General features: G+C 48.2%; 1 protein-coding gene across 2 annotated transcripts in view; it reads right to left on the bottom strand.

The window, feature by feature from the left end:
* The window catches only part of LOC133342443 (protein jagged-1b-like), a 120,260-nt gene that overhangs the window by 71,676 nt on the left and 33,334 nt on the right, over nucleotides 1–15,250 (bottom strand). For both annotated transcript variants that reach the window (XM_061551634.1, XM_061551635.1), the window contains exon 3: nucleotides 11,512–11,572. In XM_061551634.1, coding sequence (XP_061407618.1) covers nucleotides 11,512–11,572 — 61 coding nt within the window. The remainder of the gene's footprint in view (nucleotides 1–11,511; nucleotides 11,573–15,250) is intronic.

Below are 15,250 nucleotides of genomic sequence, written 5' to 3'. Positions count from 1 at the left end.
CCGGGTATGCGAGAGGTTTGTGGGTTCGATCCTAACCCTGCGTGTCTCTCTCCCCATGTTCGCGTGGATTTTACTCCGGGTCCACCGGTTTTTCCCTCCAAGTTTAGGAACGTGCGTTTAGAGTATTGGACTGCTATACATTTACACGTGATATGCCACTTCGTTGAGCTATCATTTGTGGCCAGGTTGCAATCTGCAAAAGAGCTCCATAGCTCAGTGGGGCTTACCTGGTAAAAAAAAGACACCTCGCTGCCCCCAGGCTATGTCCACCAAGTGGTAAAAACGACAGCTGGTCAATTGGCAGGCCGTGCGTGGTGGGGTAAATGTTCCTGCCCCGCCTCTTTCAAGACATTTGGCCAACGTGGAAGAGGAGGCGAAAAGCCCTCAACAGAGGACCTCTCCAGGGCTCCATCGAGTGGAGGCCTTTCTGCCAGCAGCGGAGTGAGCAAGAAATTACAGGACTGCACCTTGACCTATTTTTTTTTAAAACTTTCGTGACTGCGGGAATTCATATTCTTGGTTCTTTCGGTAATGTCACAAAGATAGAAAAATAAGAAAGCAAAAAACCCACAACTTTTCGATCGCAACACAAGCGATCTTCATCAGGCAGAGAGAAGACCGCTTGTGTTGTGATCAAAACGTCGTAGGTTTTTTGCTTTTATTTTACATTTATTTCAATTTAAATGTATTTGTATTTTCTATCTACGTGACTTTAGCGAAAGAACCAAGAATATTTTTTTTATATATAAAGCATCTTGAATAGAGGGAATTCATTGGAATTGACAGTCTTAAACCGAATAAATACCAAAGCTCAGCCAGGTGAACTCACACACAGTGGCTATATGTTCTACTCTGGCTATTGGCATATATTTTTTAATTACCAATATGCTGATCTAAAACAGGTGGCTATGTCAATGCCCATGCACGTCTAGGAAGCAACCCGAGAGCCAGCTCACGTCAATTATTTACACAGGGAAAGCCTCTATGAGTCTCATGACTCTCATTGAGGTGGGGTAAAGTGTGGGTGCTCACACCTCTTTCAAGACATCTGGCCAGCCAGCATGGAAGAGTAGACCGAATACCCTCGAGAGGAGCCTCTCTAGAGCTCCCTCGAGCAAAGACCCTGGCGTGAGCAAGCACTTGCGGCCTGCAGCTGCACCTTTTGACAATGCACCCGGAAGTTAAAATGTATGCATCACGTGGCAGACTGACAAGGAGAACGTCAGGATACTGCCAGTTAAGCACTTATGGCCTATGCCAGGTCGCTGGCAGGTAAATCCCACCTTAATCTCTCCACAGAGACACGCCTCCGAAAAGTTAACAAACGCGGAGTGACACGATCAGTACTTTGGAGAGAAAACCCCAATGAGTGACACTGGTAGAGAGGTGGCTGATCAGCTTAGGAGGCTCACGCCAAAGTCACTGCTCTGGGTGCTAGGGCATGCCCTGCCCTTGCAGATTGCTCACCTTGTTTTGGCGACAACAAAGCAAGGGCCAGGACCAATGCTTGTTGCCTTTGCTCAATTTGCCGATGACCAAAGCCACCCTGAGTGCATCGGAATCTCGTGAGATCTCAGCAGGCATCGAGCCTGGTTGGCAGTCGCAGTGGGTGACCACCGAGGGCTTGCCAGGTGTTGTCGCCGCGGGGCTGCGAGGTGGCCAACAGATGGCAGCGTTGAATGCTGTCCCTTCAAGTGCGCAGGTATTCTCTGGGTACTCCAGTTTCTTACTCATGAATCTGGTCAAATATCCCAACGTCGCACTAACCGGAAAAAGTCACGAAACTCAGCGAGGCATTCCCTGTGTCATATAACTGACGTGAGTAATCATTCATGCTGGCTCTGACTGGTTCCTAGACATGCATGGGCATTCACATTGTCACCTGTTTTAAATAAAACTTTGAGCAATGTACAATAAATGATGCCCATAGCCAAGGTACAAAATATAGCCACTGTTATGTCAGTGAGTTTCATTTGGCTGAGCATTGGTATTCACTCAGTTTAAGACTGTCAATTCCAATGAATTCCCTCAATTCAAAACGCTCTATTTAAAAAAAGGTAAAGGTGGAGCCCTGCATTTCTTTGCTCACACCACTGCTGGCGAAAAGGCCTCCACTCGCGGGAGCTCTAGAGGGACCTTTGTCAATGGTGTTTTGGCCTACTCTTCCATTATGCATTGGAAGAGGTAGGAGTTGGCACGCTTTAGCCCACCACACGCGACTTTCCAATTGACGACTTCGTGGAGTACCCCATTCTTACCGCTGGATGGGCAAGCAGTGGGGGTGCGGTTTAAGAAACGTGCACCGTTGTTCAAGTGCCACTACCCGCAGATTATATCGAACAATTCCCGCATGATAACCATTCAGCCAGGGCAGAATGCCAATTCAAGATACACTAATAATAGAGGTTTTTTTGGTTAGATCTCGTAAATATATAAATGTATCGTTAAACCCACCACCACCGGACACAGCCAACGTAAACAGAACGTGCCGATTCGTCACTAGTACAGCACTAACCGGTGTGTTGGAAAGCCAAGCCACAACATTTACAATCTGAGTTCGACGTTTCGCCAGTAATTACAACTAGCTTCATTAAGCGACAGCCAGAAAAAAAACTCTATTATGGATGATATTGGTCGCGAAAGCCTACTGTCTCAAGATACTCTATTAAACATATAAATGAATGAATGAAACATGAACCAGATGAAAGTGACCCAGTAAAAATGCGTCGATATTTCTGTTCCTGTAGCGGATACCACAATGTAACACAATTTTTGATCCTGGGTAGTAAGTGTCATTTCGTAATTGCTGATGCCTAAAAAGTATAGACAATGGCTATTATTCCCCACAAACTTTCCTTTTGTGCCCAGGACAGTGATATTTAGAAATGTTCTTATTTCAATGAGAAAACGGACGAATTTGTGTCTTTTGGTTCACAAAAAGTCAGAAAACAACAACATATGAATAAAAATTAACATGTATTTATACTAAAGTAATACAAACATTACTACAAAAGATTAAGAAGTGAGTCGTTTTTTGAGATATACGATTATACTGTAAATCACTTTCACGAATCAGCCCCCAAATGTAGTCTCCCATCAAGTTCTCTTTTTTATATCGTGTCTAAATCTTTCGTAGTAAGTTTTGTATTACTTTAGTATAAATACATGTTAATTTTAATTCATATGTTGTTTTCTGACTTCATGTGAATGAAAAGACACATATTCGCCTGTTTTCTCATTGAAAATAGGTAAATTTTTAAATATCACTGTCCTGGTCACAAAAGCAAAGTTTGTGGGGAATAATAGCCATTTTCTGTACTTTTGAGGCATAAGCAATTAGGAAATAACACTTACTACCCAGGAACAAAAAAAAGAAAAAAATTTGTTCCAGTGTAATTGTTCCAGATTCCCTTTGGCTCAGCAGCGTAAGGACATCGCGTCTTAACACACGCTTGTAACGAGGCAATTGAGTAACTGCGGTTTAATAATTCAAACGTCACCATGGCAGTGGCACATCCTGAGTGGTCAGCTGTTGTAAACCAGACTACGGACGGCATTGTTTTATTTACGATTTGCTGTGACGCATACGAAGGATAGGTGCAGAATATTATACCTTGATTAGTTCGAAGTCATCGTACAGGATCTGAGTGTTCACAATGCTGCTTATGTCGTCAACTCGGTATGGCATTGATGATTTGAGCAAAGTTAGAAAAATATAATAAAAAAATATATGATAAAAACTACGTGCACACATTATTCTACTGTTCCTGAATGGCATGAGGATTGCGAAGGAATTATAGCTACATGGTTGGTATGTTACAATTGAGTAAAGATTGATCAATTCTGAAGGACAAATGCATGCTTCAGTTGTCGGTACCCATATGTATATAATTTACCAGCTTAAAAACATACCTATTACCATATATATATACACACACACGTGTAGATATGTTGTATTGTAATTATATTTATACCAAAAAAATGCAATCATTGTTTTGATCATAATTCACCACACTGGCCAGTGCGGATGAGTGAAAGCGGCGGTCCAGTACCGTTTCAGATAAAACTCGCCACGGATGTGAGCCGTGTCGCGCAATCAAGCTCAGGTCAGCGGAATTGCCGCCCAGTGTGCTAACCACTGTGCCACCACTCCCCTCCGCCCCCTCTCCCCCCCCACCCCACATGTACTGACTGTTGTGTTTTCACATTTGTGATATAAGCACAAACACGAGGGAAATAACATGACCCTGGGAAATAAAAGATATTCATACATTTACCAAAGTGGTTTGGATATTGTAACGAAAAAATTATGACCAGTTTTTTAGCACATTGATATAAATAATATATAGAGAGAGATTATAAACACGTCGATTTGTTGAACGAATAACAACTTTTACTGAATTATATAACGCACGAATATATAAATGAGCAAAATATAGAACAAAAGTGTTATGTGAGACATCCTCTCTAGAGACTTAAGGTGGACATTACATTTATAAACCAAAGCGCCTTCACTGCCCGCGGCTTCTGTCCCAGATTCAGTCCCCCCCTCCCCTCCCTGCTCCCGATGCCACCCTGGAGGGAGGCAGGTGTTCGTTATGAAGAGGGCTGCACTTCACGCATTGTCTCAAGAGTGATATTATTCATATTAATTAGCAACTACTTGGCGGCACCGATTTGGAAAACAGCACGTAAACTCGGTGGTGGTGGTGATGGTGGTGATGGTGGTGGTTGCGGTGGTGGTGGTAGGAGTGGCTGGTGGTGGCGGTGGCGGCTGTGGTGGTGGCGGCGGTGGTGGTGGCGGTGGCGGCGGTGGTGGTGGCGGTGGCGGCGGTGGTGGTGGCGGCGGCGGTGGTGGCGGTGGCGGGAGTGGCGGTGGTGGTGGTGGTGGTGGCGGTGGTGGTGGCGGTGGTGGCGGCGGTGGTGGCGGCGGTGGGAGTGGCTGGTGGTGGTGGTGGCGGCGGTGGTGGCGGCGGTGGTGGCGGCGGTGGTGGTGGTGGTGGCGGCGGCGGTGGTGGGAGTGGCTGGTGGTGATGGTAGTGGTGGTGGTGGGAGTGGCTGGTGGTGGTGGTAGTGGTGGTGGTGGTGGCGGCAGGTGAGACGGGTGTGCACCCCCAAAAGACCATTAGCGTCGGAGCAATGCAGTCCGCCCGATGGAAGAATGTCGGAACCGCTTTGAGTCTCGGCGATGTTGGCACAAACGCATCACAATGACATGACCACCGGAGATTTTCGCCGCGGGCCAAATCAACTGAGCACCGGGCTGAGTCTGCATTCAGTGCTCCGCGCAGACGCCTCTCTTCCGCCTCCTCTCCTCCGCCTCCTCTCCACGTAGCTATCGCCCATACACCCTCACCTACCTACCTCTGCTCGCTCACTTATCCCACATAACCACCACGGCCGCATCGCTTCGTAATTAATATTTTGATTCACGCCAATTTACCAATCATAATATTGGCCTGCGAAAAAACGAGGTGTTAAGCACCTTCACTGCCTGCTGCTTCTGTCCCAGATACAGAGTCGCCCCCCCTCCCTGCTCCCTCTGCTACCCTGCAGGCAGGTGTTAGTGGCGTCACGCCGGCATGCGGTGATGTAAGCGAAACATCAATCGCGCTGCTTGTGCATGCGCGAGGTCGCTCAGGTGCGCCACCCTTTACTGTGGCATCTCGCCGGGGCTTATGACTTCATTTGAGGTTGGATAAATATGTGCTCCAGCCAGTCAGTTGACTCAGCCCAGAGACCTTTAAACCTTAGATGCAAGCAACCAGTTCTATTCTTTTTTTACTTATCCTTCATTTTTTCCCCTCTGCTTTATCTGTGCTGGGGAGAGATTTTACAGTGTCGATGTTTTTTTTAAAGAAGTGGGCGAACAAAAATGCGATCAAACAGCCACGGCAACGGTTAAAACCGGGCGGGCGATTTATTTCGATTTCCAACATCTGCATTGCTCGCCCGACGTGCAGATATTGGCGCGCATTATAATTGTATGAAAAATCAAGAGGTAAAAGGTTAAGGCTGCAGCTCTGCAATTGGGTGTTTGAGAAAGCCTCTCTCGGGAGTATTTGACCGACTCTTCCACGCTGTCAGACACCACCGGACGGCGACCTGCTGATCAACTGACCGCCCTCAACCCACTTACAATGGCTGGGTGGACAGAGGCGGTGGGTTGCGGGGGACTTAAAAAACTTCACCATCGTTTCAAATGCCGTGCCGGGAGATTAAATCGAACCTGCGACCTCTGGATGGTAACTCCCATGTGCTAACCAATAGACCAATAGTTAACACCTCAGTGGGCTTTACCTGGTAAGATACATTATTTTTATCTGTCTACTTTCAGTGATTTGTTTGCACTCCGACCGTGTTTTTGTATGGTTTGTTGCTGTAATGTTCTGACCCGGCTCCCCTACTCGACATCTGTGAAAAAAGAGCTTTATAGCTCATCGGATTCCTCCAGTATAAATACATATTCTGATTCTGAGACACGAGGGAAGAAGACCTACCTTGCACTCAACTGACAACACATCCTCGTGCAGGCTGAACACCTTTTACGTTCAAACTTAAGCCGTGATGTAACGAGTAAAATGCTGCAGTGCAGTACAAGCCGACATTTTCAGTAAGTCATTCCAGAAACGTTTTGAAAATATTGCACATTTTGGCCACACCTGCCATTGGTGATTCTAATTCAGTGCGCGCAGGTTCACTTCTGTGTCGCTACACGGGGCTCGGGACTTGCCCTGCTAAACCAAGGAGAATGAAAGATGGCTGCGATCGAGGTTAAGGTGGCACATTCTATTCATCCGTGTGGTACAGAAATGCCCAGCGGTTGTTCTATGAATAAACTTGTGTTATTTCCACCATCGGTGCAGCACCTTTGACGGGGGGGGGGGGGGGGGGGGGGGTGGCAGGTGCAGATATGAATCTTATGGCGGGACCCCAGGGTCCCGAATAAACGGAAGTCAAAATCGTCATTTATTTATTTTTGCCGACTCCGTCCCACCACGCACACAAATGCTGCGACCCACCTGGCATGGAACATTCACCAAGCACCCATAGTTGCCAAAATTGCCATAGTCATAAACGAAACTTTGATGAGCGCATCGTGTAGAGCTCGCCGAGAGGAATAGATTGCCGTGTCGTTCGCCTTCAACAGACGTAACATGACGTCGCAACGCAGTTGATGGGAGAGCCGGGGGCTTATGGGACCCCAGGGGGGTCCGGTATGTTGACTAACATTTTGAGATCATATGCTATATTATTTCTATTCAGATATTTTGAAATGTTATTCTATCCTCATGAAGTACAATCGATTGTTTTTCCAATGAGCAACAGGCCCACAGGGGTCGAAGAGGCCCAGTGGCCAGCAACAAACAGCACTTTTGAAGGTGCAATAGTTGAAAATGTAATATAAGTTTCTTTAATTGAGCAAGGTTGTGAGAACTTTGATAAAAGAGACCATGGGAGGGAATTCCAATGTCGAGCAGTGCGACAAAAGAAACAAAAAGAGAGAAGTGCTGCGACCTGCAGTGTGGCGGGGTGAGAGTGAGTGGCTGGGTAGGCGAGTGGGTTGAGTGTGTGTTGCTGTATGCTACAGGGAGCAGTAGTGGAGTGGCTCGCTTGCTGCGCTATGTCCCCGGCGACCCGAGTTCGATTGCCGATCACGGTCACCAACACCAGTGACGATTATCTGAACTGGTCCTGGGCCTCCCGTAGGTCATCTCAGGCTCAAATGAGGGAGCCGGGCGTGGTGTCTGGTAGACCGAGTTCTCAACACGGTTGGAGGATGATTCAATGAGTGAAGAGTGAAGTTGATGAGAATAGTAACCATGGTGGTAGCAACAGAAGAACGTTTACACCTACAGGTGTCGTGTACGTTGGTGGTTACACATTTGTAGACAGGGCAAAAGGCACAAAACGTAAGCCAGCAAGTGGAGACAACATATGAGTTTCACCGTTGATCAGGCGGGAACAAATGGCTTAGATGTATCAATGCGCAGACAACACATTTTGGCCCAACTAAAGTGGCCGCTTCTAGCGCCGAACTCTGCTGCCTTGCCTCTCAACGGGGCATAGCGGTAAACCAGCGGTGTGCCCCCAGACCCCCGGCGAGGCCCCAGCGGCAGGTGTCGCCCTGGCTTGGAGAGCGAACGCATCCCTGGCCTCCAACGTCAACGGTTATTATTGCTGCCTGTGCAGAATCGGGGGGGGGGGGGGGGCACGAGCCTCGTATAAATAGCTCGAGCTTCCGACCGTGGGGAAAACTCAAGAGGATTGTGTGCCCGGTGCCCCTGCCCCCTCTGCCTCTACGAAGATTCCTGGGCCTTGTTTCTAGTGCTGCTCGCAATGCCCCCCCCCCCACCCCCGGTGCACGCCGTTCGGCGACGGGGCCCCGGCGAGTGGGATCTCGCCGGCTCTCTTCCTTGGCGACAACTGCCAAGCGCGCGTGTGCATGTGTGTGTGCGCGTGTGCGCGTGTGTGTGTGCACGTGTGTGCGCGTCTGTGTTGTGTGCGTCTGTGCGCGTGTGTGCGTCTGTGTGCGCATCTGTGTGTGCGTGTGTGTGCGCGTCTGTGTGTGTGCGTCCGTGTGCGTCTGTGTGTGCGCGTGTGTGCGTCTGTGTGCGCATCTGTGTGCGTGCGTCTGTGTGTGTCTGTGTGTGCGCGTCTGTGTGCGCGTCTGTGTGTGCATCTATGTGTTTTGTGAGTCTGGCGTCGAGCTCACCTCTTTGTAAGCGCGCCGGTTTGTCGCCATCGATTAAGCGGTTGACTCGGTTCGGTACATTTGAGTTTGTACATATTGTTTTCTATTCGCATGTCAAAACAAACGGCCTTATAATGAGACGTTTGCAAATTTTATCTTTTTTTTCATTAAGTTAAACGTGCGAGGTGTGTTATTTATATACATATTTTACACGTATATACTAAATATACAGCAGAGGCTATGTACAGTTTTGTCCCATGGATATACGGGGTGCTCCGCCATAGGAATGTGGAATTTTCACCAGACAATACAGATAAGCACTATTACCCCTTGCTCTTCCGAGCGTGCAGCCACTTTGAATTGCTGCTGATTGTATACAGGTCACATTGTGTGCATTCACTTCTTCCAATACACTTGTGAGCTCATTCTGCCTCTATGCAGATCGACGGTTTGGCAAAGCAGCACTGCACGCAGCACTTGGATTAAGGCAGCTTTAGGGGCTGCAGCTTTAGGGGCTGCAGCTTTAGGGGCTGCAGCCCAGGATCTTGGATTTTCAGGGGTCCCCTCAAAACATATACGTACAGATGTATACTGGTTGAAACGCAATCCTGTTGCACTGGGATAAATCCTACAGGTCATTTGGTAATTACATCACCTGACATTAATGTGTGTATTACTGTCAGTTATGCGTCCTGAAATTAAAACAGCTGTATATATTTTATATTTGCATTGGCTTTGCGATTCATGCATTGCACCGTAAATACGAGAACTCATATGGCCAAGGTAAAAAACAATGGAGTGTCGGCATCGCGCGTGGATTCGTAGTGAAACAGTTAAGATAATTAAATGCATTTACAAAAGGGGGGGACCCCAAAATTATAAAATCTAATCAGGGTCGACCTGCCATGCACAGCAGGGTTGTATGCGCTGCTGGGCTACATGATGGGATGCAGAAGCCAGTGCACCAAAATCCATTGTTGTACAGCTCTGCAATCATAACTATGCTCCTGGTGGTGAATTTAATCCGGCCCCGACTGCACGCACACACACGCACGTGAAGGTAGGTAGATAGGTAGCCACACACAAGCTCACCACGAGGCCTCCACTGTTTCAAGTGTGCTGCCAAACTGCAGGCGTATCCAAGACCCCCCCCCCACCCCCCTTTTTGGGGGCCACAGAGTGACTTGGCCACATGTTGTTTGCTCAGGGCCTGATGACTGATGGCAAAGTGGCACCTTGAGAGATCAGCTTTGGCAAGGCTGGGCTGCAGTCGGGGGTGGGAGAAGGGGCAGCACGAGTGAGTTTTAGAGCTCACTCGTGGCAGGGAAATTGAGCAAAGAGGTTGGGACGGAGAGTGGGGGCGCCGTGGTGGCTAGGAGATGTTATCTCCCTCGCCTGGTATGCAGGAGGTCGTGGGTTCGATCCCGACCCTGACACCTGTTTATTTGGAGTTTGCATGTTCTCCAGATCCTCCGGTTTTCCCCTCCACATTTAGAATCAAGCGTTTAGAGTATTTGGTCACTGCAAATGTCCACATGATGATGATGATAAGCCACATGGCTGAGCAACCATTTTTCAGAAGCCAGGTCGCTTCTGAAAAAGAGCTACGTAGCTCAGTGGGCCGTACCGGGAAAACAACAAAACATTGTTGAGTTGTTGAGTGGACAGGCCGGCGAGGTTGCAGCGGGTTAAGGGGCAGCGGGGCATGAGCTGGAGAGCTTGCGGGCAAAGGGGGACCATCAGGCGTCGGTTACCCCAATGGTGCAGTGGAGTCGTGAGCTGCCGAGGGCAGTTTCGTAACCGACAGTGGAGTCCCCCCCCCCCCCCCACTTGACCCTCCCCCCGCTCGCCCGCCCCCACAGCTCAAGGAAACTCTCGAAAGTAAACAGTGGACACCCCTCGCCTGTGCAGCGCCCACGCTAGACCCCCCCCCCCCCCCCCGTGTGTGGCAATGCATCGTCGCGACAAGGGGTGGGGGGGAACAACTGTGGCGAATGCAGGTTTTTGCCACAATTGTATACTCGGATGTGTTTACACCTCAAACCTCGGTTAAATCTGCGGACGTCAGACAACTTGAAATGATTGTTTTGTTTTTCTCGAAATATAGCCGAATAAAAGTTGTTTGTCGAATTGTAAACGATGCTATGTTGTTTGAGCAGCAGCGGTGTTGTGGTTTACAATACCGTGCTACCCTTCCCTGTCATGCACAACACCCATGGCAACCGAACTTAACGTGGCTTGGATCTCCTCTAAGTCGACTCGGCCTTAAATTGAGATCTGGTCGAGTGTGTGTGAACATCGCCACTGGGGAGACAAAGGGAACGGTGTGTGGTGCTGACCACACGATCGTTTCTCCCTCATGTGCTGGGCCCGCCTCAATAGGTGCTCGCTAACAGCACTTGCCCTAGCAGCCAATTTAATGCTAAACGGAGGGGGATCTTTGACTAAACGCGGTCGTCCACGCTTGATTATTTACATTTTTAATGACTCACTACCCAGCGTTTCAGTCACACGACATCATACCATTGCCGGGCACATCGAGCACTCAAACTTTGCGGCGACACTGTGCCACGCTTTCTTAAGGCTCCATTGGCCCCCGAGTGCCGTTTAGCCCAAGGTGACAGTTTTAGCAACAAGTTAATGTAAAATTACTCTAATAGATGTCGCGTCCATTCAAAAACGCAATTTGAATGCTAATGTCCACGTGGCGGGCATGTTGACCCTAACGCGCGCGCACGCTCCTTCGCGACGATTTCAAGGTAACGCAGAGCGAGCGCCACCGCGCGCGCCGGCGGATGTTGGCGTCGTGCATTCACCTGCCGCCGCGGCAGCTTGGGTGTCCTTGTCGAACGCCTCCAGGATCAGCGTGTACGCCCTCTGCGAGACGAGAGCAAAGAAAACACTTAGACGCGCTCGAGCGAGGACCCCCCGGCGCGGCACTGCGACGTCAAGGCACGGTTTAGAACGGAGCTGGCGGGGAGGGCCTCTGTGTCGCCGACGGACCGCTCTGGACGGTGCCGGGGCCTTACTCTTCCATTGGGGATGGACGTCCTGGGTAGAGGTAGTATTAGAGCCCCGCTTTGTCCAACCGCCATGCGGCCTGCCCATTGATTCACTGCGGTGTGGCCATTTACACTGCTGGGGGAGCAGCAGCAACCAGGGGAACTCACCACAAATTGTCCCATCGTTTCAAGTGCCATGCAGAGAGATGGAATTGAACCAAAAATGATGCAAATGCAAAGGGGACCATGAATGACAACTTAACCCGTGATGACCATAACTCTGCCTTACCCAGAAAAAAAAGCAGAGTGGAACGTTTTTTATTTCCCCACACCTGCACGTTTGAGCTGGATTTTTGGATTTGGGGAAATCAGGGTTTGGTGGATGCAAATACAAGTTCGTCGTGTTCAAATCCATTACATATGACAGTGTTTATGAGAGCCATTGAGATGCAAAATATACACCTCTAAAAGCTACTTTCATATATTTCATCTTTCAGCGTGTAAGGGGCACATGTAAATAAATAATTTCGGCGCATTTTGCGGGGAAAATATTTTGGTTTACTTTATGAAAAGTAAAAAAAGCACAAGCAAGCAGCGATGCTATCGGAGCATCAGACCGAGTCCGCGTGTGCATGCAATGTAAGCACGGAATCCTGCAGTGCGAGCTTCATCACGTGGAATGATACGACCAAACCGGTCCTTCCCAATACGCCATAACGCCAGCGTTGCGTAAAATACAAACAACACTCACAGCCTCTCTCCTGTGTGCTCGCAGAGGACAGTGTGTGCCGAGCGCTCTTAAAAATAATCCTCCCATCCAAAAGCCTGCGCTCCACTTTGTGAGAATTAATATTTACAGCCCTTTTCTCAATCCACCGCTGGATCGAGGCCTAGCCCAGCGGTGTCGTGGCAGTCGTGGGGGTTGTGCGACCACACTTTACCAACGTGATCACTCGGGATTTGTGATAAGAGGGGAGGGGGGTGGACCAAGACTGTTTCGGATATTATTCGCCACTGACATCTTGAGGTGTTACCCTGCTGATTAGAATGTTATCAATAATTTTGGTGCTTGTGGATATGCGTGCTTATTATGGGAGCAGTGATGCAGCGGTTCGTGGGCTGCCTAACAAGCCCGGCGATCACGGTTCGATTCCTGCTCACGACCAATAATAGTGAAAGAATATTTGAACCGGTCCTGGGCACCCCCTTGGTCAACTCAGCCTCAAATGAGAACTTGCTGTGATTTGGAAACACCCTATTAGGGAGAGACAAAGGCAGCTGGGAACGGTGTTCGTGGCCAGTCACCACCATTTTCTGTGCCGGTCTTCATAGATGTTCGCAAATAACACTTTCCCCAACAGTCTAAAAAGCCTATATTGGGGATCTCTGTCTTTGCATTAACGGTGGGGGTAACAGTCAGGCCCAGGGCTGGTTCAGATATCACACGCCATCGATGTTAGCCATGGCTGGGAATCGAATGCAGTTGCTGGGTTCATCGTCCCGAGCAAGCTCACCGCCGCGCAAAAACTCCATCAAATATGACAGTTTACATGATTGACATTCTTGTGCATCAGCCAAATTGCAGGATTTTCACGGGCCACTGCCACAACGTGAATGGATTTATGAAATACCTTCGACCAGTCGTGATGCTCATTTTGAGTGTCAAAGTATAAATATTTCCTCTCAAACACTGGACCAGATACACATTACATTGCTGCTTATATACTGTCTTCACAACCCACATTTGTATCCCGTCACCTTCACATTCATACATTATTGTAATTACAAGCTCCTCCAATCGGTCTCACATTTGAGGGTATCTCGCTCCGGGTTTGTTACGCGCTCGTGACACTGCATTTCCCTTTTTGATGTCTGTGTTTTGGGTTCTTGAATAAAAAAATTAAGTAAATAAATGTATGTATGGTATGCGTAAGTGAAAATGATGGTTGTCTAACTGTGCGTATCGTCTGTTACTACGAGCTCTGTGAAATTTCAACATCCTCTGCCTCAGAATGTTCTTGGCTACAGGTCGAAGGGTCGATTTTCTTTTCCTCGTTATTTTGTTCGTTGTGTCAAATTCAATTTTTTACAAAATTCTGCTGCAACACTCCAATTCGCCCCATATTTTGTGCTGCACGCCTCTTAGACCTTAATGAATGTCGAGCATTCTTAATGTATGATTAAAACATTACTTATTCTGTACGGGGAGCAGCAATAATTACATCAAATTAATGCAAACACGCAAACAGAAAATGAGTAACTCATTTCAAAACCACTCTAATGTTCGCATGACTCAAGGGCAGATAGGTTACACAAAAGCTGGCTTTCGGGAAAGAAAACGTTCCATGTAGACGCCAAGCTGTAGTCAGGTCGGGCTTGCTTGGCCTGTGGGTGATGCTTTGCCGTATCACGCCGGTGTTTATCTTACGACCGCTACGGTATGGAGGGATTTTTACTTGGTCTTCAGCATCTCATGCGTGCAGTGCATTCTTGTCGGGTGGGTTTTAAAAAATCTGTTTCCTCCTCAGCCAGTGACACACCTCATTATTCACAGGTATAGCTTTCTGGTACAATGATTTATAACCATTGTGTGTCATTTGCAGAAAACAAACGTCATTAGTGTCTGCTCATACACACAAACGACATGCGCTTACCAACAATCGCATCACAAGGACAAAAATCCCCCATCGAGCCTTCCTAGACTTTGAGGTATGAGCTCTTTCGCGAGTGCCTATGAGGGCCAATACCGCACACGAGGGGGTGGGTGGCCAGCACCACGCCCGGCCCGCCTTTGTCTCCCGAGGTGGTGATGTTTACACACCACACCAGGGACTAAATGGAGGCTGAAACGACCTAGGGGAGGCTCCGTGCAGACAAATGAGTTGTGTCGCCGGGTTCGTCGAGCAGTGCGCTAACTGCTGCAAGAACTGCTCCCCGCACACGCACACGCTGCACCTTGGGGCTCACCCCACACAATAATTATGCTGGTGGCAGTGTGAGCGTGGAAATAAGAAATGAGATGACGATGGTCAAAAGCGATGACGATGATGATGGTGATTTGGTTATGATGGCATTAAGAGGCATTTGTTCAATAGGACAACACTGACGTATCGGCTTATTCATAGGACAGCACAGTTTGTCAAGAATAATGATAAACTGCTGTAAACATAATTGCTTGCATATATAACGCCGGAAATGACATAAAATATCAGGAGGCATCATAAGCACTGTAAAATAAACGTGCGTACAAATATGAGTTCGATAAAAGCCAAGCAATTATGCAATTAGTCGTTGTATAAATGCCTTTCAACATTTTTTTAATTTCAGTTGCCAACAGAAACAAGTCAAATGAGTGTTGGCGTTTGGTAAAAACTATCAGAGGTATGGGGAGGGGGGCACAGCTCACGTTAATCATTATCAAGCTTTATTCCTACACAGCCAAAGGGCCAATTCTCGTAGCCAACATCAACGAGGGCCGCCCCGAGCCCTCTCCCATAACGTACAGGAAACATTCCTCTGGTATGGCAACAAAACCAGGCATGTTCTAACCTGC

Source organism: Lethenteron reissneri, chromosome 14, assembly GCF_015708825.2.
Source record: "Lethenteron reissneri isolate LAM-NWPU_2019-01 chromosome 14, ASM1570882v1, whole genome shotgun sequence".
NCBI lineage: Eukaryota > Metazoa > Chordata > Hyperoartia > Petromyzontiformes > Petromyzontidae > Lethenteron > Lethenteron reissneri.
The sequence above is the reverse complement of the archived record's forward strand: the minus strand, read 5'-3'. Positions and strand labels throughout refer to the sequence as shown.